The sequence below is a fragment of the Lagenorhynchus albirostris genome, chromosome 6, assembly GCF_949774975.1.
Source record: "Lagenorhynchus albirostris chromosome 6, mLagAlb1.1, whole genome shotgun sequence".
In the NCBI taxonomy this organism is placed as follows: domain Eukaryota; kingdom Metazoa; phylum Chordata; class Mammalia; order Artiodactyla; family Delphinidae; genus Lagenorhynchus; species Lagenorhynchus albirostris.
The window spans coordinates 58,328,236-58,353,761 of record NC_083100.1 but is presented as its reverse complement, the minus strand read 5'-3'; the positions used below and the strand labels follow the sequence as shown (position 1 = coordinate 58,353,761).

At 36.3% G+C, this 25,526-nt stretch overlaps 1 protein-coding gene across 2 annotated transcripts in view; it reads right to left on the bottom strand.

The window, feature by feature from the left end:
* Nucleotides 1-3,041: 3,041 nt before the first annotated feature.
* Nucleotides 3,042-25,526, bottom strand: part of GPR155 (G protein-coupled receptor 155) — a 42,766-nt gene continuing 20,281 nt past the window's right edge. Inside the window, exons 8-16 of one of the 2 annotated variants that reach the window (XM_060151425.1) lie at nt 23,117-23,201; nt 22,912-23,002; nt 21,414-21,624; nt 17,106-17,210; nt 14,364-14,500; nt 12,758-12,853; nt 10,154-10,218; nt 8,834-8,971; nt 3,042-4,961 (exon numbers count right to left, since the gene is read on the bottom strand). In XM_060151425.1, coding sequence (XP_060007408.1) covers nt 4,667-4,961; nt 8,834-8,971; nt 10,154-10,218; nt 12,758-12,853; nt 14,364-14,500; nt 17,106-17,210; nt 21,414-21,624; nt 22,912-23,002; nt 23,117-23,201 — 1,223 coding nt within the window. In that variant the 3' untranslated portion in view covers nt 3,042-4,666. Of the gene's footprint in view, nt 5,015-8,833; nt 8,972-10,153; nt 10,219-12,757; nt 12,854-14,363; nt 14,501-17,105; nt 17,211-21,413; nt 21,625-22,911; nt 23,003-23,116; nt 23,202-25,526 lie in introns of both variants that reach the window. The other variant, XM_060151426.1, reaches the window with a different exon arrangement.

Sequence of the window (25,526 nt, the reverse complement as noted above, 5' to 3'; positions counted from 1 at the left end):
TCAATGCAATCCCTATCAAATTACCAATGGCATTTTTCACAGAACTAGAACAAAAAATTTCACAATTTGTATGGAAACACAAAAGACCCCGAATAGCCAAAGCAATCTTGAGAAAGAAAAATGGAACTGGAGGAATCAGGCTCCCACACTTCAGACTATACTACAAAGCTACAGTAATCAAGACAGTATGGTACTGGCACAAAAACAGAAATATAGATCAATGGAGCAGGATAGAAAGCCCAGAGATAAACCCATGCACATATGGTCACCTTATCTTTGATAAAGTTGGCAAGAATATACAATGAAGAAAAGACAGCCTCTTCAATAAGTTGTGCTGGGAAAACTGGACAGCTACATGTAAAAGAATGAAATTAGAACACTTCCTAACACCATATACAAAAAGAAACTCAAAATGGATTCAAGACCTAAATGTAAGGCCAGACAATACAGAACTCTTAGAGGAAAACATAGGCAGGACACTCTATGACATAAATCACAGCAAGATCCTTTTTGACCCACCTCCTAGAGAAATGGAAATAGAAACAAAAATAAACAAATGGGACCTTAAAAGCTTTTGCACAGCAAAGGAAACCATAAACAAGACGAAAAGACAACCCTCAGAATGGGAGAAAATATTTGCAAATGAAGCAACTGACAATGGATTAATCTCCAAAATTTACAAGCAGCTAATGCAGCTCAATATCAAAAAAACAAACAACCCAATCCAAAAATGGGCAGGACACCTAAATAGACATTTCTCTAAAGAAGATATACAGATTGCCAACCAACACATGAAAGGATGCTCAACAACACTAATCATTAGAGAAATGCAAATCAAAACTACAATGAGTTATCACCTCACACCAGTCAGAATGGCCATCATCGAAAAATCTACAAACAATAAATGCTGGAGAGGGTGTGGAGAAAAGGGAACCCTCCTGCACTGTTAGTGGGAATGTAAATTGATACAGCCACTATGGAGAAGAGTATGGAGGTTCCTTAAAAAACTAAAAATAGAACTACCATACAATCCAGCAACCCCACTACTGGGCATATAGCCTGAGAAAACCATAATTCTAAAAGAGTCATGTACCACAATATTCATTGCAGCTCTATTTACAATAGCCAGGACATGGAAGCAACCTAAGTGCCCATTGAGAGATGAATGGATAAAGAAGATGTGGCACATATATACAATGGAATATTACCCAGCCATAAAAAGAAACAAAATTGAGTTATTTGTAGTGAAGTGGATGGACCTAGAGACTGTCATACAGAGTGAAATGTGAAAGAGAAAAAAATATATATATATATAAATACTGTATGCTAACACATATATATGGAATCTAAAAAAAAAAAAAAAGGTTCTGAAGAACCTAGGAGGAGGAGAGGAATAAAGACGCAGACGTAGAGAATGGACTTGACACGGGGAGAGGGAAGGGTAAGCTGGGATGAAGTGAGAGAGTGGCATGGACATATATACATTACCAAATGTAAAATAGATAGCTAGTGGGAAGGAGCTGCATAGCACAGAGAGTTCAGCTCAGTGCTTTGTGTCCACTTAGAAGGGTGGGAGGGAGATGCAAGAGGGAGGAGATATGGGGATATATGTATATGTACAGCTGATTCACTTTGTTATAAAGCAGAAACTAACACACCATTGTAGAGCAATTATACTCCAATAAAGATGTTAAAAGAAATAATAACAGTTGATAAAAGAGTAACAGGAAAAGAGAGGTTTGGTCATAAAATGAGGTTAGCTAATGTTTAATAAGCTCATGATTCCCTAAGGTGTGCCAGGCTCTTTATGAAAGTTATTAGATTTAGGGCTTCCCTGGTGGCGCAGTGGTTAAGAGTCTGCCTGCCGATGCAGGGGACATGGGTTCGTGCCCCGGTCTGGGAAGATCCCCATGCCACGGAGCGGCTGGGCCCGTGAGCCATGGCCGCTGAGCCTGTGCGTCCGGAGCCTGTGCTCCACAATGGGAGAGGCCACAACAGTGAGAGGCCCACATACCGCAAAAAAATAAAAAATAAAGTTATTAGATTTAATAAAGGTGTTAAAACTATGGAAAAAAAATATACTAGCTGAAATTTAAGGTTTTTTTTAGTCAGTCCTTAGATGATGTGGTTTATTATTTACCATTACATAATAAACCAAGGGAATAATCTAATAAACTGAATATTTTAAAGAAAGCTAATTTGATCTTTGATGAAAACATCCATTTACATATTAATTTTCAATTAAAAAAATTTGCCCTAGAAATAATTTTGCAGTCTAGAATTTTGGAAATCTAGTTCCTATTTGTAAAATTTGCTCCCAAATAGGTTCAACAGGGTTAGTGTTTTCTCTTTTTAATTGATTTTAGGCTTTTATCATAACAACTGTAGAAATTTATCATCCCATCTTTTCCTGAAAAATGGTGGTAACATTTCTCATCTGAACTGTTTCCAACCATAACTCATTACTTCATTACCTAGTTTAGTGATCTAAAGTAATTTAATATTTTACATGATATGAGGTATGATGGGGCAAAAACCAAGCTGTATTCTACTGCATAGCAAATGTAACATAATAGTTTTACATTATTTTTTGCTTTTAGAAGCTGACTGATCATTAATCGTTATTCCTAAAATGCCAAGCACAGTTTACCTTATTCTAAAAATACTGAAATTTAAATACAAGTTAGGCATGGAATTACTCATTGAGAACAAAGAAAAAGAACAATTGACCATGCTGAAGATTGGTATAAAAGGGGTAGATTTTAATCAAAACAGTATTGGATAATTTTCTCATCTGTGACCCTGCATATTAAAAATTATGAAATATGTGAGGACTCTAATGTCATATTGACTCATGAATAAAATGTGTTTACTGAGTGCATAATTGCGCAAGGCCTTGTGCACAGATCCCATAGGGTCATGAAGAATAGAACAATCTCAGGAGACCCATTTAAGGAAACATTGAAAACCTATAGAAAAGATCTCTCTGATGGCTTCTGCATTATTCAGATTACTCACAGAAAAGACGTTGGCACTGCAAGTTAAAATAGATATTTTATTGAGAAACTTGCTTTGTCAGTGAGTGAGTAAAAGTTACAAATATTTTTATTTAATAAAATTAGCATATCCTTAATTCTAAAAACATCTCTTAAAAGCTTTCATTATCTGAAACTGCAGATCATTCTGAGTCAGGGTTTTCTTTTAGTGTCTTCCATGGAAAAAGATGCTGCCAATTCCTGTCATGCAAATAACAGAACATGTGTAGTATGACTTGTTCACAAGCAAAACAAATTCCCCACTTAAGTTTGAGTTTCTTGCATGCATATGAATTAATATCTTTATTGCTGTAACTATAAAATTCTCTTGGTACAGCAATGAGGCTTTATGCTTACTCCTGAGGATTCTAAGAGTTATAATAATGTGGTCATATATATTTTTTTAAGTTATGTAGCAGACAGTTCTGCTGAAAAACCCCATTCCCCAGTTATAACTTAAAATTGGTATAGGTTAATACTACACACTAATGTGTAATTTACTTGTTAAGTACACTAGGCTTCCATGCAGGTTTTTTTTTTTAAATTACATTTTTGTTGCATTAAAAGGGCAATGATTTAACCCTATAAATTATTTTCTAAATGGTTTTTACATATAAGACACTAAAAGTATGAGACAAATAAATATTTGAAACGGTTTTAAATAAGTTAAACCAGTACTAACAGCTAATAATTAAGTAGAGGGCAACATTTAGTAATTTTCAAATTTATAAATTTTTATACATGGACACTTAAAAAAACTAAATTGTAAATGTAAAAATAGGATGTTAGGCATAGAATTTTAAAATCTTGGCTTGAATTACATAGTTTTTTCTTCTCGTTAACTGCAGGGAATAAGGTAATAGGTATTAAGGTAATCTCTGTCCTGCCCAGAGATGCTTTGTGCAAACACCAGAAATGATATATCACACAGCAATAATTTTGCTGATAAATTTAAATGGATCTGCTCAAATTATTACTTTTAGTACAAAAGCTAAAGGTTAGACTATACTTCTGTTGATGAATTTTAGAGATAATAATATTTATGGAGGTTCTTATTTCCCTCCTAATGGCACAGATTAGTACGTTGGATAGAAAAGCAAGAGGAGATGAAGCACTTGTTTTTTAAAAAAGTGCTTCTAGTTTTTAATGAGTACTATTTTTCAAGGGAATGGAAAAATAGAATAAGAAGGCCTCTCATAAGAATCAATGAAATCTTTTTTAGGAAGTGCTATCAATACATGCAAACTGGTCATAATTTAAGGTCCATATCCTCCCAACAGCTGCCAAATTTGGCAATTTGAAAGAACAGTAAATTGGATATTGATTTTGAAATTACAGCACGCAACTGCAGGGAACAATGTTTTAAAATATTGGCATAGTTTATAGTAATTATTATATTCATTATCAGAACTTTAAATTTGTTTCTCTTTTTTCTAAGTCAATTTCCTGTGTGTTTTACATACACATGAAATCACAGAATATTAGCACGGGGTGGGAACATGTCTTGTCAAATTTTACAGAAGAGGCAGCTGAGGCTCAGAGAGGTTGTGATTTGCCCAAGGTCCCCTAACTAATAAGTAACAGATCTGGGGCTAGAATAAGACTCCATGTGGGCTTGTCTCCTTTATAACTTAGGTCTTAAGGGATGGGGATGAATGCTCAATTTCTTTGTATCTTTGTATCTGTTGGGGAATGTTTGCATTAATAGCAGGAGGACTCTGTTCAGGACTCTTTTGAAGAAATCTGTAAAACAAGTACTCATCCCGAAATTCATAATTGTTGGTGATATGTTGGATGACTCCCCCTTGCACCAGTTTATCTCCGTATATCACAGCTTCACCACGGTCGGAGGCAAGGCCAACTTCAATTAGCCAGCTCACCAGGTCACAGCCACAGAAGGTCCCGACAGAAGTCTTTGCCCCACACCTGTATGTCAAAGGAATGATTCACCCATATGTTCTGTAAATCTGGTATCAGCACTGCATGATGGAGGACAAGCAAGGAAAAATAGAAGGAGACAGGGAAAGACAGCATGACAGTTAAAAGGTGGCAGGGATGAAACTATTCTGAATGTAAAGGGTTTATTAAATTACCTGAACCTAGAAAGACCCACCAGAGAAAAACAAAATAGGCCAATAATGCTTGTGAAAACAGAAACACTTAAAACAAATGACTTAGATAATGTAAGTGCATCAACAAATAAATATTCTTTATAGAGTAGATGGTCTTTTATGGTCAGATGCATTCTATAGATAGCAATTATATATTTTATAAGTTATACTCAGTTAAAATAAATAATTTAATTGTCTCAGGAGCATTAAATAATATTTTTGCAAGCTCTTAAGAAGTGACAATTTTTATTAAATTACTGAAATCAAACTTTTTATTTTCTGCTTATCACAATACCTTTCTTCATGCCCTGAGCAAGATAATCTTACTGATATGTTAGGAATTTGCTCCATTAAGAAGCAGGCAGGGCTTCCCTGGTGGCACAGTGGTTAAGAATCTGCCTGACAATGCAGGGGACATGGGTTCCAGCCCTGGTCCAGGAAGATCCCACATGCCGCGGAGCACCTAAGCCCATGAGCCACAACTACTGAGCCTGTGCTCTAGAGCCCACGAGCCACAACTACTGAAGCTGCATGCCACAGCTACTGAAGCCTGTGCACCTAGAGCCCGTGCTCCACAACAAGAGGAGCCACCGCAGTGAGAAGCCTGAATACTGCAACGAAGAGTAGCCCCTGCTCGCCGCAACTAGAGAAAACCCACGCTCAACAACGAAGACCCAACGCAGCCAAAAATAAAAAAAATAAAAAAAGAATGACTATTAAAAAAAAAGAAGCAGGCAAAGGGTAAGTGAGATCTGTCTTGCTATAAATCTAAGATTTGTTTTTCATAGTTGTTGACTATATTCCCCACACTGTACATTTCACCCCTGTGATTCACCTATTTTACAACTGGAAGTCTGTACCTCTTAATCTCCATCACCTATTTCTTTCTTCCCCCCAACCTCCTCCCCTCTGGCAACCACTTGTTTGTTCTCTGTATCTATGACTCTGTTTCTGTTTTGTTATGTCTGTTCATTTGTTTTGTTTTTTTAGATTCCACATATAAGCGAAATCATACAGTGTTTGTCATTCTCTGTCTGACTTATTTCACTTAGTATATTGCCCTCTAGGTCCATCCACCTTGTCGCAGATGGCAGGATTTCATTCTTTTTTTGTGGTTGGGTGATATTCCATTCTATATATATACCCCATCTTCTTTATCCATTCATCTACTGAGGGACACTTAGGTTTCTTCTATATGTTGCCTATTGTAAATAATACTGCAATGAACAAAGGGGAGCACATATCTTTTCTAATCAGTGTTTTTTATTTTCTTTGGGTCAATACTCAGCAGTGGAATTGCTGGATCATATGGTACTATTTTTAATATTTTGAGGAACTTCCATAAGATTCCTCAGATTTTTTTTTTTTTTTTTTTTTTTTGGGCATGCTGCATGGCTTGTGGGATCTTAGTTCCCAGACCAGGGATTAAACCCACACCCCCTGCACTGGAAGTGCGGAGACTTTTTTTTAAAAATAAATTTATTTATTTTACTTATTTATTTTTGACTGCGTTGCGTCTTCGTTGCTGCAGGCGGGCTTTCTCTAGTTGCGGCGAGTGGGGGCTACTCTTCATTGTGGTGCGCGGGCCTCTCATTGCAGGGGCTTCTCTTGTTGCGGAGCACAGGCTCTGGGCACGTGGGCTTCAGTAGTTGTGGCGCGTGGGCTCAGTAGTTGTGGCTCGCGGGCTCTAGAGTGCAGGCTCAGTAGTTGTGTCACGTGGGCTTAGTTGCTCTGTGGCATGTGGGATCTTCCCGGACCAGGGCTCAAATACGTGTCCCCTGCATTGGCAGGTGGATTCTTAACCATTGCGCCACCAGGGAAGCCCCAGTGCGGAGTCTTAATCACTGGACTGCCAGGGAAATCCCAGATTCCTCAGATTTAAAAAGTTTTTGATAATAAATCTGCTTCTTAATTATTTAAAATTTGTCTTCCTAATGCAAATGTGAGGGTGCCTCAGGTATGAATAAAAAGACAAGGGAAAAAGAAATGTAAAAAAACAAATTAAGTAGATTCTGTTCATTTTTATACAAGTATGCAATAGACAACATGAATCTGTCCACAAGCATTAGTTAAGCTGCAAAACCTAAAGTGCTTGATAATAGGAAACAGTGGATGAATATCAAGATGAAATGAGAAATAGGTGACAAAAATTTTAAAGCATTTAACCACAAATGAATGTACATTAGCGTTTCATATAAAAATTAGAAAAGAGGTTAATATACATGAAAAAATTTCTCAAGTACACAAAATCACAATATTGTAATATCAGTATTTTACTTAGTAATAGGATATCTTAATTTATGCTTTGCAACTACAAACATCACTTTAAACAAAAGCCTGAATGTTACACCTGGAGCCTGAGCCTTTTTCCTCCTCATTGATTTTAAATTTATAGCCCTACACCTTCTAATCCAGATACCAAGTGATTAATATTTGCTTCTTGATGACTGATCAGGCAGCTACAACCACAGCCCACGGAGTTGTGCAGAGTGGCAGAGGATTAGCCACTATGCAGGATGCAGAGCAGTCCCATCACCAGCCTGTGCCCATTTGCCATCTGGGATGGAGGCAGCCTGACAGCCCTGCAAATGGTAAAGGGCTATGCCAGTCGGCAATCACAGTGGGCCTGGTGGAGGTAACACAGAGTTCCTTTTTTTAAATTTTAAAAAGCAATTTTAAATAGTTGAAACTATCCATAGATGGTACTTTGAAATAATTGTGTTTGGGCCTTTAAGGGTGGGAAACTAATATTTTTTCATAGCTTACCATTTCCAGAAACTGGGCTAGGCGCATCATATAGATTTTGTTATCTAATGCAAACAACCCCAAGAGCCAGGTATTTTAAAGAAGAGGAAAACTAAGGTTTAGAGACTTAAACTTGCCCAATGTCACAGAGCTAATAAGTGGCAGATCCAGTAATTGAGTTCTAGTATTAGTCCCCACCCAGTGAGTCCCCTTTCCACGAGCTATACCAGGATACCTCAGTTATAATGAAATATAGTGGCATAATATTTGTACATATTCTGAATGGTAATTTTCATAAATTTTCAATTTTTCAGTTATAGACATAAAAGTATTCTTAATATCATGTTTTGTTTTTTTCTCTTTTTTTGACAACCAAAAATATTGGCACTAAAACATTTGTTTATTCTTTTCCTGCTGTATACTCCATACAGGATTAGAAGAATAAATATGCTGTCACAGACTGAAGATTAGGACTTGAGGTGAAAAATAAGCAGCAGAATTAATTAAGAGATAGAAATTTCATTTCATTTTCTTAACAATATCATTAGTAATATGAAATAGCATATGACTAGCATACTCCTAGGAGATGGGGAATATAAAATCACTTCTAAATACGATGTATCTCAAAGGTTTTTGAGAGGTACTAATGGCCAACATGAAGTGAATGTTCATATTCTGCTACATTTTGGTTCATTCTAAAGTTTTCATGTTTTACATGGAAATCAGAAGTTATATGGCATTTAAAAATGTAAAGATCAAAGTGTTATGGCTCCTAAATATGCTGTTTCTTAAACTATAAACTGACCCATAGCTATTTTAACTTTTATGTGTATATGTGTTATTGAAAATAACAATAATAAAGTTAGTCACAAGCACATTACTTAGCTGATTACAAGCCAAAATTAATCATCTAAAATATAATTATCTAGAACCTGTACTTACCTTCTTTCCTTCACAATGTTTTGGATACAGAGGTCACGGTGATAATGGATAAACTGTTGACAGGTCATTTTTATTTCCTCAGGAACAGAAGAATCCCTATTTTCTGCTGTTTCTTTATTGTTCCATAGGAATTCAAGTCTAAAAACCAAAATTTAAGGATGCAATTTTTAAGGAAAGAAAAGCCCTGAGAGAGAGCCCCTTCTTGCTTATCACCCCATCAACATGGCTGTTCCAAAACTGTCACTCACCACAGCTGTCATCTACAACACCCAGACATCCTTAGTCTCTGAAGCAGAAACATATTTAACCTGCATTTGGTGGCTGGGGTGGGGGACTTGAACATTTTATAAACCCTCCAGACATGCTGGACACATTTCAGTAACTACCAAAAAATGAAGTTTCTCATTCTACATTCTACTGTTTTAAAACGCAAAAAATAACATATAGAGATCAAGTATATTATTTAATCATTTTCCAATTTTGGTACCAGAGAGACAAATAGCGGGACCTGGAGTACAAAACAATTCTGTTTTGCCAGCCCAGACAATAGATCTGTTGACTCTTTTAACCAATCAACATTATGAAGCTAATAACTAAGTGCAGTGACTTTCCTATTGTGCTTTTCTTCTTTTATGAAAGGACTGTGACCCTAGCAACTATATTTTAGTTGCTAAATGCCCAGGGACCATTTACTGGGCACTTTTTATATAGGCAATAGGATAAATTCCACTAGCACTTCTAGTTTCTACTAATTTTGACTTTGAAAACAAATGAGGAAGTACGGATTCACCCCTCTACCTCCACCACTTCCTCCCACCCCCAAGGTGAAGTGTTCTCATTTCATTATTTTTCATAAAGAAATTCCTGATCTGAATTCAAAGAAACTCTTCACCAAGTTAATTTTAAAAAATTGAAATTTTGAAAGAAGAAAACTTGAGTTTTCTATAAATTGTCGGTTTGACAGAAAGAGAAATCCTGTTGTCAAACAAGAAAGACAATCAAATATAGACCTTTGGGGGCACATCACCTACTATTTCCATTTCCAAATACATTTTCAAGTTTCATTTTACTTTATGTAGTTAATGGCATAGATAGAAGTCAGTGTCCATCAATTCTTGTTGAAATACAAATTAAAATGTTGGATTAATGACAGCTCTTCTGTCATTTTCTCTGCAATTATTTACAACAAATATGTGAATCAGCAGATAACCTTTCTGTGGTTTCCTAGTAGTTTCTAAAGGTTTAAAAATATAAGTATCTTAATAGAATGGCTTTGTCATCACCTTTACAGTTACAGCTTTATTTCAAAACTAAAAGTACCTTCTTTTGAAGGGTAGGATGATTAAATGTTTGTCCAATCCAAAGATGCCAAAGGAAATAAATCCCTATGGAAGAAAAAAAAGTTATATTTTATGAGTTCTAAAATAAATTTTAAGACAGAGAAATGATGGAAGCCAAAATATTAGTGCTTGGGGAAGTAAACCTCTAGTGATTAGAGCAACATTTTAAATAGAACACACAGGCAGTACCTCTAAAGTTCAGTGCCTGATGGCAGGTACAGTCAGTCTCTGTATCCACAGATTCCATATCCATGGATTTAACCTACCGTGGACTGAAAATATTTGGGAAAAAAATTCCAGAAAGTTCCAAAAAGCAAAACTTGAATTTGCCGCATACTGGCAAGTGTTTACCTAGCAATTAAGGTGATGTAACTAACCTAGAGATGATTTAAAATATACAGGAGGACATGCATAGGTCATATGCAAATACTGTGCCATTTTATATGAAGGACTTGAGCATCCATGGATTTTAGTACCTGAGGGGTGTCCTGGAACCAGTCCCCCTCAGATACTGAGGGATGATTGTATGGTCCTTGGCTACCTCTTCCCAATCATCTTTCCTACTAATTATGACGGGTGAAAAAAGTGAGTGCTGAACAACCACACTGGCAAGCTAGCTTACTGGAGAAAAATGAAAACATTTAAGGGCTATATGACTTTTTTCCCCTTTCTAAAAAGAAAATAAAATATCTCCCATTATGCTTAAGTACTTCTTCATTATTTTTCTGTTAAAACTTCAGAAACTATAGAATTAACAAGCGCTATAGGTTCTGATTATAATGAAGTAACTGAAAAAAATTTATGTGAAATGAAATTGGCTAGTGTTTAGGGAAAGGGTTTGAAGAATTTGGGAGTGATGAGGCAAACTAGCACCAGATATTAGCCACGTATCAGGACAATCAGGACTGCCTTGGGGAGATGGGAGGCTGGGAACTGCCATCTGTCAGGCACAGTGGGGTAAGGATTTTAGAGCAGGTTGGTGTGGGTGGGATGGAAAATGCAATGACATGAAGGACCTACCTGTCTTCACCTCAAATTATAAACCACCTAAAGGGAATGATCTTACTACCACAACTCCCCAAGAGAAAAATGGAATGGGAGCAGGTTTTGTATCTGTCTCCCTCCCTTGAAGCACTTCAGCCATAAGCTGTGGGGACAATATTTCAAATGCAACATTCCTGGCATTAGTTTGCGGAGCTTTGTCCGTCCCAGTCCTGGGATGGCTCAGCTTGGAGTGGGCTTTCTGAATGCAAAATGCTGAGTAAGACTAAGATTTTCAACCTAGTATTTTATAGTTCTTGGGTACAAAATCAAATCTTGGACAGTATCACAGAGTGAGGTGGGCATCAAGTAGCCCTGGGATGCCCGTGTCTGTCTATAATAAACTGATAGGTCACTTCTCTGTCTAAATATAGCCATTTTTGCTCCCATAATAAAGGCAAAGCAAACTGGAAATATTTCAAGAAATTAACGTTAGGGAAAAACTTGCAAGAGCGTCTACTTATAAATGTTAACTAACTCATATGGCCAATTATTTCAGGTTTAATAGGCAAGCGCAATGATTTCAAGTACTGTAGTTTTTTCAACCTGATAATTAATCTTGGGACTAATATTCTTTAATTAAAAAGTAAGGGATGTGGTTAAGACTTCGCCTTCCAATGTAGGGAGTGCAGGCTTGATCCCTGGTAGGGGAGCTAGGATCCCACATGCCTTGTGGCCAAGGGACCAAGACATGGAACAGAAGCAATATTGTAACAAATTCAATAAAGACTTAAAAAAAAATGGTGCACATCCAAAAAAAAAAAATCTTTAAAAAAAAAAAGTAAGGGACTGAAGACAATTAAATTTTTACATCAAAATATTTTCCCAATATCTAAAATATTATTTACCCTTAAATATCCATTTTAATAGTGACATAAACAAAGACAACAGCACCTATCATATTAGTTCTTCATGGAATTTTAATTTCTAATTTTTAAACTGGGGGTGACAAGTCTACTTTGCAGATATTCTTGTGATGTTTAAGTGAAATAATTAATGTAAAGAGCTTAAAAATGTTTGGCATATAGTAAACGCTCAAGGAATGGTATCTACTATCCCTGGTCAAATTTTATTTATATACCACATGATTTTTTTTAAAGGATTTAAGTACCTGTAGTTCAAGAAACATCAGAATGTAAATGAAATGATGTGCATTAAAATAAGTTGCTAAACTAAAGGCTCAGAGAAGTTAAGTCATTTTGCCAAAGTAACTTCTTAAGGCCACAGCAAAGTTTAAAAAGAACTTGGAACATCTTGTCCCTGCTAAATTATCATTCTTTATCTCAAAACCAAAGCAAAAAACTATTTGGTATTTCTGATTGAAACACTCAGTGTGCATTCTGATGACTTTAACCAATATAATAATTCATCTCTACTAGGAGATAGGCAGCAGCTGTCAGCTGTCACGCATACCAGCAGCTGGCAAACAAACTAAACCCTTTTGATTTAAAAGAAAACAACAACATCCGTACCATCCCCCCACCCCCACCATCAAACCATCCAGGACAACAAAAACCCCTCAAAGTTCTCAGTAAATAAATACCTGGCCAAAGTTAAACACAGCACAGAAAAACTGTAACTCAACATATAGTCTCCCAGGCTCTTGGTTGAATAGCCACCATAAACAACTGGAAAGATTCTGTAAAGGAAGGAGAAAATAGTACTTTAAAATGAAGCAAGCTAATCATTTCTCTCTATCCAGAGCATAGTACAATAACTTATGTACTTAACAATTAGGAAGAAAAGAACTAAAGGGAAAAACGCCAAGAGAATATAGAGGCTTTGTCTTTCAAACAAGAGGTTTCAACCTCTCTTCTTGACAGATGTCATTCAAGCAGCATCTATTCTGATCAGATTTGAAGCAAGAAGACATGAGCCATAATACAGAAGCTTACATAATACATCAGGACTTCGACTAGCCGAAGACAGGTCTGATTTTAAAATTAGTTTTACACAGTGAAAACAATCACATCACCGAGCAGCAGTTCTTGGCTGCATTTCTTACTTCTTGATTTTTGTTCTTAAACAGCAGTTAAAATGGTGCTGGCTGATAGGATTCTATGTAATGAGCATCCCAGTTTGGAAAGGGTAAGGGGGTTTCTTCATGGGTTATATGGTCCATCTCCCATCGCTAGGCAAGTTATACTTGAACTATCACAAAGAAGTATACAATAACTGGTAATTCACTAAAGAGGACATAGAACTAATTTTAAAAAACCCTTTAGTAATCAAAGAAATGCATTTAAAAAATGAAGTGCTATATTTCACTTATAAAATTATCAAATAAAAAATTTATAATATTCAATGTTGGTGAGAGTACTTTACAAACCTATACTACTTCTTTGGAAAACAACTTAGTAGAATGCATCCAAAGGCACAAAAATATTTATATTCTTTGATCCAGGTTTCCCAACTTTGAGAATCTATCATAAGGAAATATATTTCACGGAGATGTTTATTAGAGCATTCTGAAAAACTAGGAACGATCCATAGATCCATAAGGAAGTGGTTGAGTGAATTATAATGCTTCTCTATGGTTTATTGAGGAGCCATTTAAAGTAACGGTTATGAACACTTTGCAGCAATATGAAAATGCTTGACATAAGTCACAAAGCAAGACATAAATCTGAATGTATTATTAGAACCATGAAAAATGTATTGAAAAAGAGAAGGCAGTAGTATGATGGATATTTTTCCTCTTTTCTCTATTTTGTAAGTATCCATTGTATGAAGTGGTTATGTTATTTTCATAATAGAAAATTATTTCTAAAAGTTTATTTATCTGAGGACTATCTTCTGAGAGACCATGTAGTCATTTATCCACAGAATTCAGTCAAGGAATATGTTAGGAGTAAGTGGTCCTGTACACATCATGGAGATGCCTGGTTTTACCCCAAATTCTAGGTTCGAGGCATAGGATGAGTAAGTATTCTAAGCAAAATAAGCCATTGAAGCACTTAGGCAACAGAGTAATGTGAATTATTCATTCTTCCCCCCCCCCCAAAACATTTAGCTCAAGATTAGGATTCAGATGGTTGAACTGCCACCCCCCTGTGAAGGAGCAACTAAGTTTCTCCAGATGCCTAAAAAAAACCTTTGCCAAACATTTAAAGAAATGGCCCCAAAACAAAATCAGAAGAAACATTTACAGCAAACAGGCCAATGATGAGAAGTAAACACAAAAACACATGTCGAGTCAGTTGCTGGTCTCCACTCTGTAGATACTGCTCCTCTTCCTGGGCTAATATGCAGCTCTGGGAGTTACAGCGACTCACACAATGTTCATCTATAAAACAGTAAGTACAATAATTTGTAATCAGAGCTTTTTATCTGAATGCATTTTAAATTCATAATGACTTCCTAAACAAACCACCACATATGCACATTCAGCTCAGAATCAGTATTTTATTTTAGTTGAAATCCAAGGAAGTCTCCTTCATGTTGTTTTAGGAGAGTTCTACTTGTAGAATGTTTTTATCCCCCAAAAATACAAGTAGTACGCAATAGTTCTCTTCTACATTATTTAACAATGTAACACACACACACACACACACACACACACACACACACACACACTTTTTTTAAGGCTAAATTAATAACTCAAGTTTCACCTGTGATAAATCTACACCTTGGGGTAATTTTGTAAAAATCTACACCTTGGTGTAAATAGGTCACGAATACCCTATTTTGGCTAAGAGCAAAACAAATTTACTACTACCACTTGCCTTTCATTAAAGAGTTTAAAATTTGCCTTAGAAAAGATCTTTAAGGAACCAAATAAAAAATATTATACACTTGGTTCTGTTCGCATACGGAACTAAGTCCAAATCACAACATGACTCTTCTCTGGCCTAAAAGAGAAGTGAGGGGCCTTTCGCAAGAAACCTTTATTCTCCCACCTCAGCTCCACTATATCTAAGGCATCAAACGCAGGGGAAAACATTTTTACAAAATAGATGCTAGTCTAACATACAGTCTTATTACAAAAAGTCAGAGATTAAAAAACACAACTTTACAGCTGTTAACCTTTAAGCGAACAAAAATTTATACTTCCTAAAGGCTCTTCTTAGAAAAGAACATATACAACCATTAAACATAGTCTGGCACAATAGCTAATGGCATAGGTGAATGTTCACAATAAAAGTAGGTTAAAAGTAAAAAGAAACCAGGCTGCCAAACAGTTTCTGTAGTATGATCCCATTTTATAACAATTATTTGGGTACATACTGGTGTAGAAAAATTCTAGCAGTATATATAATAAACCTGGTCTTAAAACATTATGTAGAAGTATTATAAAAATGGATAAAAATAAATTTTACTATCTTTTATTTGCCTTTTTTACACATTGCGATATTTATTTTGCCTTTGTGGTGTGTCACTGTTTTGGCGACAAGGAATTAATCACATTGTTAAACTCTAAAAATTCTCATTTGTCCATGGTTTGATTTCCTTTAGACTTTCTTTATTTCAGGCTTAGGAATGGTACTGAATTATGTGGGCAGATGAAGTCCTTATATGATGGCTCTCATTTTTTGTAAAATATGATCAGAAAATCTAAGAAGCCCCTATAATTAAAAAAATTTTTCAGGAATCAGCATTATTAATGGAGAAATGATAGATAAGCAAATTGTAAGGGGATTTTGGGGGGGTAAAAAAAGTTGTTGAATCAAATCACATGTTGAGTTTGCTAATGGACTTTACTATTAGGTATACTGTATAGGGAAGAAAAAGCAAGGCAAACCCTTGGGAATTCTGATGTAAAGAGATATTAGCTTTAGAAAAGAGGCACACAAAACTTGAAACACATGTATCTGAGTGCCAGGAGGGGTTTCCTATTGAAAGTCAGTGAAGGCTCAACATCTGATGTATTTTTACTTCTTTCTATGGAAATAGGGATTCTACTATTTAAGATTCATTCCTAGCCAGCAGAAAGCAGTCAAGTACAAATCCCGCCTGAATAATAACAACTACTGCTGCTGCTACTATGTTTAATAAGCATTTAGTTTGTATACCACTCACTGTGCTAAGTGATTTGCACACATCATTTCTTATAATCCTCACAACATTTCTTATATAAAAACATAATGACAGCAAAACAGTTGACGTATGCTCCATCATAAAGAGGACTTTTTAGGGTTTCCCTTTCTACTTTGATTAAAAATAAGGATGATCAACTGAAGGTACACTGCAATTTCACATAAATGTATTCGGTTGTCTTAAATAATTTGGAATTCAGACCATAAATGTGGTTTAGTCTCTTAGTCTATATGCCAAAAGGTTATTACCTGTAAAGATTTTTCTTATTTTATAAGAAAGGGCATATTTTAAAGCACATGGATTCCAAATGTAATTAAGCACTACCTAATTAGTCCTGGCCCTGGGGGAATGGAGTAGGGGAAAAGTCTCAGCTTCTAAAACAAGAGCCCCCAAAAAATAATGGTCCTTAGGGCAAACTTCTTGGAATTATCACTTGGGTTAAATTTATTGGAAGATTTCCACGCAAATTAAAAATCAGTACCCTGTGTATGCACAATTATTATACTATTTGTACTTTCTTTGAGAATATTCTCAAACAGTAGCTTCTATAGAAATTCTATATAGAGTTCTTTTAAGGCATAAGAATAAGGAATCTTTTGTTCCTTAGGCCCATCCTCATAGCCCAGATGCACTTACTTTTCTTTCTTTCTTTTTTTAAATATATATTTATATTATTTTTTTACTGGAGTATAATTGCTTTACAATGATGTGTTAGTCTCTGCTGTACAATGAAGTGAATCAGCTATATGTATATATACGTCCCCTCCCTCTTGGACCTCCCTCCTACCCACCCCATCCCACCCGTCTAGGTCGTCACAGAGCACGGAGCTGAGCTCCCTGCCAGAGGCACTTACTTTCCTCAAACGAGGGAGTCACAGAGCCACTGGTGCTTATGTTTGCTACTGGTTCTGTGGATGGGCAGCATAATTCACCATTTCCCATGGAGCAGGAGCAGCAACCTATATAGACAAAATACCATGTGAGGGAAGAGTCCAAGCACAACAGGAATGGACAGCATGAAGAGATGCCAAGTAAGACAAACCAAACCCCCCAAAACAAAAAAAACTCTCTAACTCATTCATACACACACACAAATTTTCCATACAGCCACATTGTATGGGTATCTATCAAAAAGTATTCAGGGGCTTCCCTGGTGGCGCAGTGCTTGAGTACGCCTGCCGATGCAGGGGACACGGGTTCGTGCCCGGTCCGGGAAGATCCCACATGCCGCGGAGCGGCTGGGCCCGTGAGCCATGGCCGCTGAGCCTGCGTGTCCAGAGCCTGTGCTCCGCAAAGGGAGAGGCCACAGCAGTGGGAGGCCCCCCCGCACCGCAAAAAAAAAAAAAAAAAGTATTCAAATTCAAATGTCCTTATACAGAAGCTAACATTTAAAGAGTGGCAGACAAAGGATCAGTCTTTTACATATTCCTTTGTGTGAGACAAGGAAAATAAGGAAAATGTTTTTGTTTGTTCTCCAGCTGATATCTTTTTTGGACCCTCAGGGAATTCCCATAATTAATTAATTTTTTTTTAAGGAAAATGTTTTTATCCATGCTGTTTTATTAGTTTCCACTGTGCTTTGGGAAATAAGAATTTGACCACTTTCCTAAAATACAGCTTTGATTTCATCTCTCCTTGAAAACATGCACTAATGCTCTATTGCTAACTGCAGCTAATTCAGACTCCTTAGCCTGAATTTGAAAGCTCTCTAGGACTCGGCCCCTCTCCCCCTATCCAACCACTCCCATTATTCAACAAAGGCCCTTCCCTTCTTTCAGGACAATTCTCTAGTTGTCCTCCACAAACTTCATGTTCGAGTCTCCTGGCCTAACTTGACATAGATTTCATCCAAACCCTCTCCTCCTCTAAGTTTAGCTCAAAACTCACTTCTTTCAAGAACATGTTTCCTACTAGTTTAGAAGATGCAGTAAAAGCAGTTGTATTCTTTTTTTATTTTTAGATATATACTGCTGAAAGCCTCTTGCTGGTTTACAGGTAAACTGGTTTACACAAGTCATACTGAGACATCTGCTATAGAGCTGTAATTTTACCTCTATATAGTCAGAGAACTGCATGCAGTGTCCTTTAAAACATCTCATATATATGGACACGGTGCTCCTTGACATGGATTATAATAGAATAACTTCAGTGATAAACTGTATTAAAACTTAATGTACTAAAAAGGAACAATTCATAGGCTGAAACCTTCATTGATAATGTGCTTTAATTTTTCAGTAGTGTTCTTAAAAACAAAACAAAAAAAGATTTCTAAGTATAAAGACTATAATCTATAATAAGCTATTACAAATGTCTCTCTAAATTTAAGATAACGATGCCACAGAATAATCGAAAAGAAAATACACAAATCAGCTGGCCCTGCCCTCTTACCTTCATAAATTTGAAGGCTTAAATTCACTAAGATAAAATTGTTAAGAAAACAGACATAAAGCCAGCCCATTCCAAAGACATATGTATAGGGAACACACACACATGGCAGTTTTTCCCTTCAAATGTAAGAAGGATGTGTAAGTGCCCCATTAGCCTTCTCATTTATGTATGTATGTTTGCATGTTGCTCAGTAATACACCATACTTATTTATTACTTTTTTATTTTACCCTTTGACCCCCTTCACCCATTTTTCCTACCCTCTACTCCCTGCCTCTGGCAACCACGAATCTTGTTTTCAGAATCTATGAGCTTGTTTTTTTTTTTTAAGATTCCATATATAAGAGAGATGATATGGCCTTCTCTTTTATTAACTGAACCTTTGCTCTCATATTAAAATAGGTTAATTTTCCTTTCGATTATAATTCCACACTTAAGAGTGTAAGCAAATCACGTGTCTCTGACAAATGTGTAGCGAGGGGCAGAAGGGAGTGAACTACTTTGGATTACTGAGATTTGGGGAGGCCAGGCTGGACATCTAATGTGTTATGTTAATACTACTAGCAAAGCAGAAGAGAGCAGGCTTTAGGGAAGGAATATAACCAGACAGGTTTAAAAACCTTTTTCCTAGGAACATGGGTGAATAGGCAAATAAACAAGTGCTTTGCCACAGGAGTTTTCAGGGTAGCTTCAGAAAATCATGGCACATCTTATCGACCCATGCATCTATCCATTCATTTAACAAATATTACTAAACATGTATAGGAAGCCTGATACCATGCTAGGTGCTGAGGCTATAATGATGGGCAAGTCAGTCACAGCACTTACACTCTAGTGGGTTATACTGAAAATTTATAAAGCAATTATAAAGCAGTGAGATAAGAGGAAAGGGAAGTATAAACACTGCAGAAGGTTTTCTATTGAGATAAGCCATAGCTGTCTTCTGGCTCTCCATTTACTTATACAAAAGGTGCAAGCCAGTTTTCCTGCTAGAGATGACGATGACAGGATTTAAAGAACATCTATGGTACTGTTTATTTGCTATTTTTAAAGGACAGTAGAGACGTAGCAGAAGTCTCCGGGCTTAAGACACTTAGTTTAGGACTCCCCACACATGTTCACAGGCCTTTGGTGGCCAGTTCTAAAACCCTCGCAGGAGAAGAAGATGTAGAGAGTGGTGGTCTTTACGCCCTGTCTGAAAACATAAAGTAGATGGATTTATAGGATAAATGTGAGAGTACACAAAGAAAGCGAGGAAGGAAAGGATGCTGGGCATGATCAGAAAAGTACTCGAGACTTCAGAAAAGTGGCTTTTAAAATCTTAGGGAAAGCATACACATAATCCTTGAAATTCTGTTTTAAAAGGGAAAATAGTCAAGAGGACTCAAAAGAATGAAATGATGATGATATAATCACAAAGGATCTGACAAGAAATCAGTGAGCACCACCAATAAAATGAACTAAAGGAGGCCTGATTGAAGCAGGGTTAATGTAAATCACTAGCTGGCAAACTACAGTCCTATGTAGTGGGAACTTGCAGTCCTATGTAGTTGGTATTAGCAGCATTAAATATGGAAACCAAGGCACAGAGAACTTGCCTAAGACCAAATAATAGTAAATTGTAGAGTCAGATTTGAACCCAGGCAGACTGGCTCCAGATCCGTGTTTCTAACCCCCATGCCATCTACTTCCAGTTTGGGAGGAAGGACAGGAGAGAGGAAGGAAGGCAATGTAAGACAGTAAGATTTGTGGGATCTTCTTCCTTTTAAGTTAGTTAAAATGCTTTTTAAAATCTCTTTTTAAAAAGAGATTTATTTTTGCTCTTTCTTTACTTATTGCTATTTACAACTAATAGTTTTAAGATTAGTCATCTCTCTACTCCACACACTCTCTAAACAAAATAGGTACCATCATTTACACTTCCTAGCACAGTGGTCTATGTCTATGAAATCTCCACATGCACCAATGAATCCAAAATGCATACTCTATTGCTGAGTTCCCTTCACGAATTGAAGCAAACCCGATAACCGTTAATACATTAACAAAGTCACTGGTTAGGGTCATATTTTCACTTATACCAAGAATTGCCGAATATTTTCTATGAAGGGCCAGATAATAAATATTTTAGGCTTTGCAGTCCATTGAATCTCTGTTGAACGACTCAACTCTACCAATATAGCGTGAAAGCATCCATAGGCAATATATAAATAAATAAGCGTGGCTATGTTCCAATAACATGTGATGGACACTGAAATTTAAATTTCATATAACTTTCAAGTGTCATAAAATATTTGTCTTTTAAAATTTTTCTTCAACTCTTTAAAAATGTACAAGCTATTCTTAGCTCTTGAAACATGCAGAAACAGATGGCCCACTGTAGTTTGCCAACTCCCAACTTTCACCATTAACCCTGCTTCAATCAATCCTCTTTAGTTCATTTTATTGATGGTGCTTACCCGATACAATGTTGTTAAATTAACAGACACAGGTGCTTAGTTTCCTAGAAAGGGCCTTCCTTCAGTTGTTACTCTTCTCTAAACTCTCAGGACCAAGGAAGTCTTAGGATTTAAAAAAAGATTATCCTCACAAAAGATTTATAAACAAGAATCTAATAAATGAACTTGCAAGCTCTTTCTATTATTGACTATGATTCAAATTCCTCATTTCATAAATACCTGTGATATTCAAGATAGTTCAAGGAAGTTTCCTTAAACAAAACATTTAGGATACAGGCTATACAGGCATGTAAGAGTTTCTTTATAATTAAGGATCATACTTGTTTCTGGGATAGAACTTGTAAAAGGTTCATGTTCATTTATCGGCACTGGACTGTCCTCGAAAGCAGTGCTTCCAGGCTCTGCTGCTTTGTGGTCTTGAGACTGGTCGAAAACTTCATAGCGTCCTGCTTGGGAGGTGCGGTACATACACATGAGTGATACGCTGGCTATCACAATGCTGCAGAACAGGGTGACTGCCGTGATGATCATCTGTCAACGTTGCAAAGAGACGTTAGGCCACTTTTCACAATTCCAGCTTGAAATCTTAATATACGAGGTTAAGGGCACTTTTTTGGTTGAAAATGCGTTATCTCCATAGCTATAAATGCTCTACAATAGTAGTTCTTAAAAAAGAGGAAGAGTATGGAAGGAATGTAAGTTACTTGAAGAGAAATTAGGGTTTGCTTGTAATCAAATGAGATTTCTAGATGCTTCTTTCACTATGCATCATGTCCTTGGTTTCCTCTACAAGTAATCTAAATGATTACTCATAGACTTTTTCTTTACTTCAAAGATTTTCCTTGCTTTAGTACACAGTTCAAGTGTATTTCAACTAGAAACTTTGTTATGGTGATAATACTAAAAATAAGTGACTATAGCTAATACTTATTGTGTACTAACTATATGCCAGCACTAGTCTAAGTCATTTATATGGATAATCTTATTTATTCTCACAACAATCCAATAAAATTCAAAATTACAAAACAGAAAAGAAGGGTAAGAAATCAAAATCATTTTAGGAAGTTCTTAAAAAACACATCTTTGGGAGGGGCAAGGTAGGGATGTGGAATGAAGAGATACAAACTACTGCATATAAATAGATAAGCAACAAGGGTGTATTGTACAGCACAGGGAAATAGAGCCATTATTTTGCAATAACTTTAAATGGAGTATAATCTATAAAAATATTGAATCACTATGTTATACACTTGAAACTAAGGTAATATTGTAGACCAAACTATACTTCAATTAAAAAAAAAAACAAAAACCACACAAATCCTTGGGAATTTCTGATTCAGCAGGTCTCAGAAGCCTCCTACTCAATAGCTTTTCAAGCACACTTTTTCCCCAAATACTTTTTGTTCTGAAATTTATATGTATGATACAATTGAAAGTCAAGAACTTGGCTTTTATTATTACTGCTAACTTATTAAATGGCTTTAAATTAATCACCCTTTCCTCCAATAAAGGGAACATAATTCATAAGTATGCTTAAGAAGACCCAGTTAAGTTTCAAATATTTGGAAATCCTCAGCTACAAACAGACTTAAACATGTGAAATCTTTTTTTTCAATTTCATTTTCCTTTTTATAGACATGTAAAATCTTTACTGCATTTTGAGGTGTGAGTTAACAAAGTGACATAGGATCACCAGTGTGATAGGCAATAAACTGGAATAGACTTTCAAAATTAATTTTAATTTAAGTATAGCAAAACACATTAAGAAGCTAAAGAGAGACATTCTCAAGAACAGAACTGTCAATAAACTCTTCTCACCTGCTCTTTTCCATAAAAGAAGGCTGAGTCAATGCTGTCTCCATTATGTTTTCCAGCTACCAAAAGAATACCAACAAGGAGAGCAGGAATCCTATAATAACAAGAGTTTAGAAGGAGAGAAAAAAAGAGCAAGAGAAAAAAAGAGAGGATGAATAGTAACTGTGTATGTGGGAACATGTAAGCAAACAGAAAACTACCAACTTACCCCCAGCCAGATATTATGAGGATTCCAACAGGAATTTGTACCCTTTCTCTCTTTTTCAAAAGAAGTAAAGAAATCGCTAGAAGGCCTAAGAATAAAAAATAGAGATTGAAAGATAGGTGATTACTCTTGATGTTGATCAGACTTCATGGAACTTTAACCAAGCTTATTTCAATAGTAGTCTGTAGTTCTTGCCCTAGAATTCGCTCCTTTTAAATAAATGCTTTTCCCAATATTTTGAAGCAAGTTTTCTTAATTCAGAATCATTCACGTTTTCCCTCCTACATTGCTTCTTTACTGAAATCTTCTTGTTTAATACATGAAGATTTTTTTCAAAAAGCCCAAATCATTTTGTTCTTTTGACTGATGTGTTTGGAATCGAAGTATATTTGGAAAAAAATTTTTTTAACTGGATACAGAACGATTCTAAAAATAAAAACACCCCCACTTTGCTGGTGCTAAGAAAGTATAGGCAATTCTTATACTGGTTTTGTTTTGGGAAAATTCACCAAGTCTAAATGATGGACCTTAATACGAATATAATATAAAGTTAATACAAAAACAAATGTTTTAAACATTTAAACAAATGTTTTAAAACAAATATTTCAAGAGCTTTCCTTATATCTTATACCCAATTATTTATAGAAGTAACATCTTATTTAATAAATTCTACATAGCTATAGAAGCTTATAACTTTAGGGTTGGAAGGGACCACTGTTCTAAATTAATGCCTTCATTTTTTTTTTTTAATGCCTTCATTTTATAGATATGTAAACAAGGGTTTGCCCAAGCTACACAGCCAGCAGAGGGCACAGCAAGACTAGAAACCCAGCCTTCTGCCAGAAAGTTAAGTCCTTCAACTCTGTCAGTGTTTCTAAAACTCAGATCTGTGGACCCATAGGGATCTGGAAATTTCTGTGAGACATGTTAAGTCTTTTTGGTTTATTTGCAATGATAATCATCTGGATGACCATCTTACAACCAAAGTACAGTCTCGTTATTTCAGGGCTTACATCTGGTTTTATCTGAAGTTTGAGCCAAGTGAAGGCCAAATAATATCGCAACACATAGTCCAGATGAACATTCTGTGGTAGTTTGAAGAAGAGAAAAGCAGCAAGATAACCAGGTCATAAACCCACACATCAAAGTAGAGCCAGGCCAAACCAAAAAAAACCCTACCCAGAGAAAAATGAGTTGCATGTTACATTTCAAGCTGTGATTCAGATTAGCAAAATAAGATCCTTTGTCATGTCAATTAATTTTGCTAATTAGAGTTACTGAGCTTGTAGTTTTGTTTAAATCTAATCTGTGAATTTGCTTTGGTTTTAAAATTGTATATTAGCTGTATATAAGGAATTCATACCTAGATTTAAGATTATACAGATTAAGTAACACTGTGCTAGAAATAATACAAATCAACACTGAGATCCTTGAGAATTGTTTTTCTTTATAGAGGACCCACACTGTACTCAAGTTGAAGAGACACTGTAGGGCTTCCCTGGTGGCGCAGTGGTTGCAAGTCCGCCTGCCGATGCAGGGGACACGGGTTCGTGCCCCGGTCTGGGAAGATCCCACATGCCGCGGAGCGGCTGGGCCCGTGGGCCATGGCCGCTGAGCCTGCGCGTCCAGAGCCTGTGCTCCGCAATGGGAGAGGCCACAGCAGTGCGAGGCCCGCGTACCGCAAAAAAAAAAAAAAAAAAAAAAAAAAGAGACATTGTAATACCAATGCATTTGCACACTCTGTTTCAGGTTTTTAAAGTGCCAGGGAAGCAAGCAACCAATCACAAAAGAGTGCCAACTGTGTCATAGTAGTGAGGGCACTCTTTAAAATTCCAACGTTTATCATTTCATTCCTGCCTTGTGAAAATATTGACATATGAAGAACAGGCTTAGTCTAGGCCTGGATGTCTCACTGAGGAAGCTGTGAGAGTTCTTGCCTGAATCAGTTAAACTCTTTGGGCCTTATTTTCCTCCATTGGCAAAATGAAAGATTTAAACTAGACCCGTGTTTCCGAAAGTGCGGTGACTGTAGGTGGCACGGGGGGAACATTTTTTGACTAATTATGTGTTTATTTTAACATGTGCTTGAAAAATTTTTAACTGACACATGAAACCTGGGATTTTACTGAGATAAGGCTAAATTTATTAAAGTAAAAAAAGTGAGTTAATTTTAAGGTGGAAAGAAAGGACAGGTGGTACGCAGATATGGCAAAATTCATGAGGATGGTTTACAAATGAGTAAAACTGAAAATGGCTGAACAGGATGATTTAAAATGACCTTTTAGGTCTAAAGTTCTGTTATATCACAATAATCTCAAGGTTATTCTTCATCGAGGTCAAGGAATTCAGAACAGCTTCTTTGGAGAGATTTTGGTATGCATGCTTGAAGAGGATATCAGAGAAACTTGGGGCT